The sequence below is a fragment of the Drosophila rhopaloa genome, unplaced genomic scaffold, assembly GCF_018152115.1.
Source record: "Drosophila rhopaloa isolate 14029-0021.01 unplaced genomic scaffold, ASM1815211v1 contig_3, whole genome shotgun sequence".
NCBI lineage: Eukaryota > Metazoa > Arthropoda > Insecta > Diptera > Drosophilidae > Drosophila > Drosophila rhopaloa.
The window spans coordinates 15,695,653-15,698,162 of record NW_025335123.1 but is presented as its reverse complement, the minus strand read 5'-3'; the positions used below and the strand labels follow the sequence as shown (position 1 = coordinate 15,698,162).

Here is a 2,510-nt window from a genome sequence, read left to right as displayed (position 1 = left end):
ACAGAGGACAGTAGCTTGTCGTCATGAAGCTCCTCGTTGCAGATCAGGATCTTTAGGTCTTCGACTGGAACTTTGAGGCGGAACATCAGTTGTTCTTTTATGTCCCGAATACTGGCAGTGTCGTCTACATGTATTCTGCCGGCTATGCCCGCCCTCCCAGTTGTCCCGAAAAAGAATTCCAATTTCATGGTTGTGATGTAAAATTAAAAAATAGTTTTGAAAATTCGGTCTAGTCAGAAGTGTTTACTGGTCGAGAACTACCCGTATACTGAACCTAAAGCCTTACGGGCTAACGTACGAACGCTTGACGTTAGTAGTTTGCCTACTGCGTTCAGAATAATGTTCTTTAAATCAAAAAAAACTTTAGGAACTTAAAAATAATAAGAAATTGTAATAACTACATATATTTCTGGACTTTAAGATTAACTAAACTTTATTAAACCGTCATTTTGAAATACACATGCTTGGGCAGAAGTCCTCAGAAGTGCTCCCCCGGCACGGTCTCCACCACAATGGTCTTGGTCAGGACATCTTGGGCAGTGCGTTGGGTCTTAATGGCGAACATGAGGAACAAGGGAAGGAAGAGCATCGACAGGATGTTCTTGGCCAGGGAGCGACGAAAGGAGCTCATCAGCGAAGGCGGTTGAGCCTGGTGGATGACCACCTTCGGCGGATCCTGCAGATCCTGCAGACCCGGCAGTTGAATCGGAACTATGCTCGCCCCCTGCAGAACACAGATGCCCAACAGGGCCTTTCCCGGAGTGACCCCCGCGAAGGAATAGCACCACAGGGCCTCGAGACAGCTGCGGGGAATCTCGGACAGGAGGTTCAGCAGCACGAGGTCGTTGAACAGCCCCACATAGTTCACCGAGTGGAGGCCCAACAGGACCGAGGACAGCAGAAGTGTGAGGACCAGCTGCAGGACTCCTATGATCATCCTGTCGATGGCCTCCGCTGCAGTGCGTTTCCACAAGGGCGCCACCACGAACACATTGGCACTTGGTCCAGCTGGCAGCTCAACTTCGGGAGTTGGTTGCTCCAAGGGCAGTGGAGGAGCAGGATGTGGAGCCTGGAATAGCTGCGGATAGTTCACCACCAGGTGGTGCATGAACATCAGGTTGGCTGTTCGGATCGCATGGACCTCCTTCACCCACTCCGCCAGCTTGGCAAAGTACTCATCCCTGGCGGACATTCCCTGCTGCTTCTCTTCATTTTTGTCATCCATTTTTATCTCTTATGTAATGGGTTTAATAGTTATTTTCCGTCTCACTATTGCAAGTAAAGTGAAGGCTAATAGTTATCAAAATTTGTATAGTCACTCACTACATATTTTTAAAAGCCAGCTCTTTGCAAATTAAAATAAGGATAAACCCTTTACTCAGCTAACCAATTTTAAAATAAATAATTCAACTTTAGGTAGCGCCATCTGCCGAACTGCAGTGCAAACACCACAAGCTAAGATAGAACGGCACCCCCGCTAACAGTTGTCTCACTCTCTCTCGCTTTCTCTAATATACTACAGTTATAAATATGCAGTGACGTCATAATTAACACTTAATATGTCCCATAACTTTTGAAGTAACGGTACGATTTGGAAAACTGCGTTAAATATTGACCAAATGACTATTGATATGTTCCGTAAAATAACTGATTTGTTTTTTTTAAGTTGCAAGTACCTACTAACCTTCACTTTAGTTGCCAACTGAAACAATAGTGAGACGAAAAACAATAATATAATTACATACAAGTTAAAAATGGATGACAAAAATGAAGAGAAGCAGCAGGGAATGTCCCCCCGGGATGAGTACTTTGCCAAGCTGGCGGAGTGGGTCAAGGAGGTTCATGCGATCCGAACAGCCAACCTGATGTTCATGCACCACCTGGTGGTGAACTATCCGCAGCTATTCCAGGCTCCACATCCAGCACATCCTGCTGCTCCACTGCCCCTGGAGCAACCAACTCCCGATGTTGAGCTGCCAGCTGGACCAAGTGCCAATGTGTTCGTGGTGGCGCCCTTGTGGAAACGCACTGCAGCGGAGGCCATCGACAGGATGATCATAGGAGTCCTGCAGCTGGTCCTCACACTTCTGCTGTCCTCGGTCCTGTTGGGCCTCCACTCGGTGAACTATGTGGGGCTGTTCAACGACCTCGTGCTGCTGAACCTCCTGTCCGAGATTCCCCGCAGCTGTCTCGAGGCCCTGTGGTGCTATTCCTTCGCGGGGGTCACTCCGGGAAAGGCCCTGTTGGGCATCTGTGTTCTGCAGGGGGCGAGCATAGTTCCGATTCAACTGCCGGGTCTGCAGGATCTGCAGGATCCGCCGAAGGTGGTCATCCACCAGGCTCAACCGCCTTCGCTGATGAGCTCCTTTCGTCGCTCCCTGGCCAAGAACATCCTGTCGATGCTCTTCCTTCCCTTGTTCCTCATGTTCGCCATTAAGACCCAACGCACTGCCCAAGATGTCCTGACCAAGACCATTGTGGTGGAGACCGTGCCGGGGGAGCACATCTGA

General features: G+C 49.0%; 2 protein-coding genes across 2 annotated transcripts; one reads left to right on the top strand and one right to left on the bottom strand.

Moving 5' to 3' along the window:
• Window positions 1-478: 478 nt before the first annotated feature.
• On the bottom strand, window positions 479-1,225 carry LOC108048464. The gene has a single exon (XM_017129138.1). The coding sequence runs from the start codon at window positions 1,223-1,225 to the stop codon at window positions 479-481; it is 747 nt and encodes a 248-aa protein (XP_016984627.1).
• A 529-nt stretch (window positions 1,226-1,754) lies between these two features.
• LOC108048463 lies at window positions 1,755-2,510 on the top strand. Its single transcript, XM_017129136.1, has one exon. It carries the CDS (start codon window positions 1,755-1,757, stop codon window positions 2,508-2,510), a length of 756 nt encoding a protein of 251 aa, XP_016984625.1.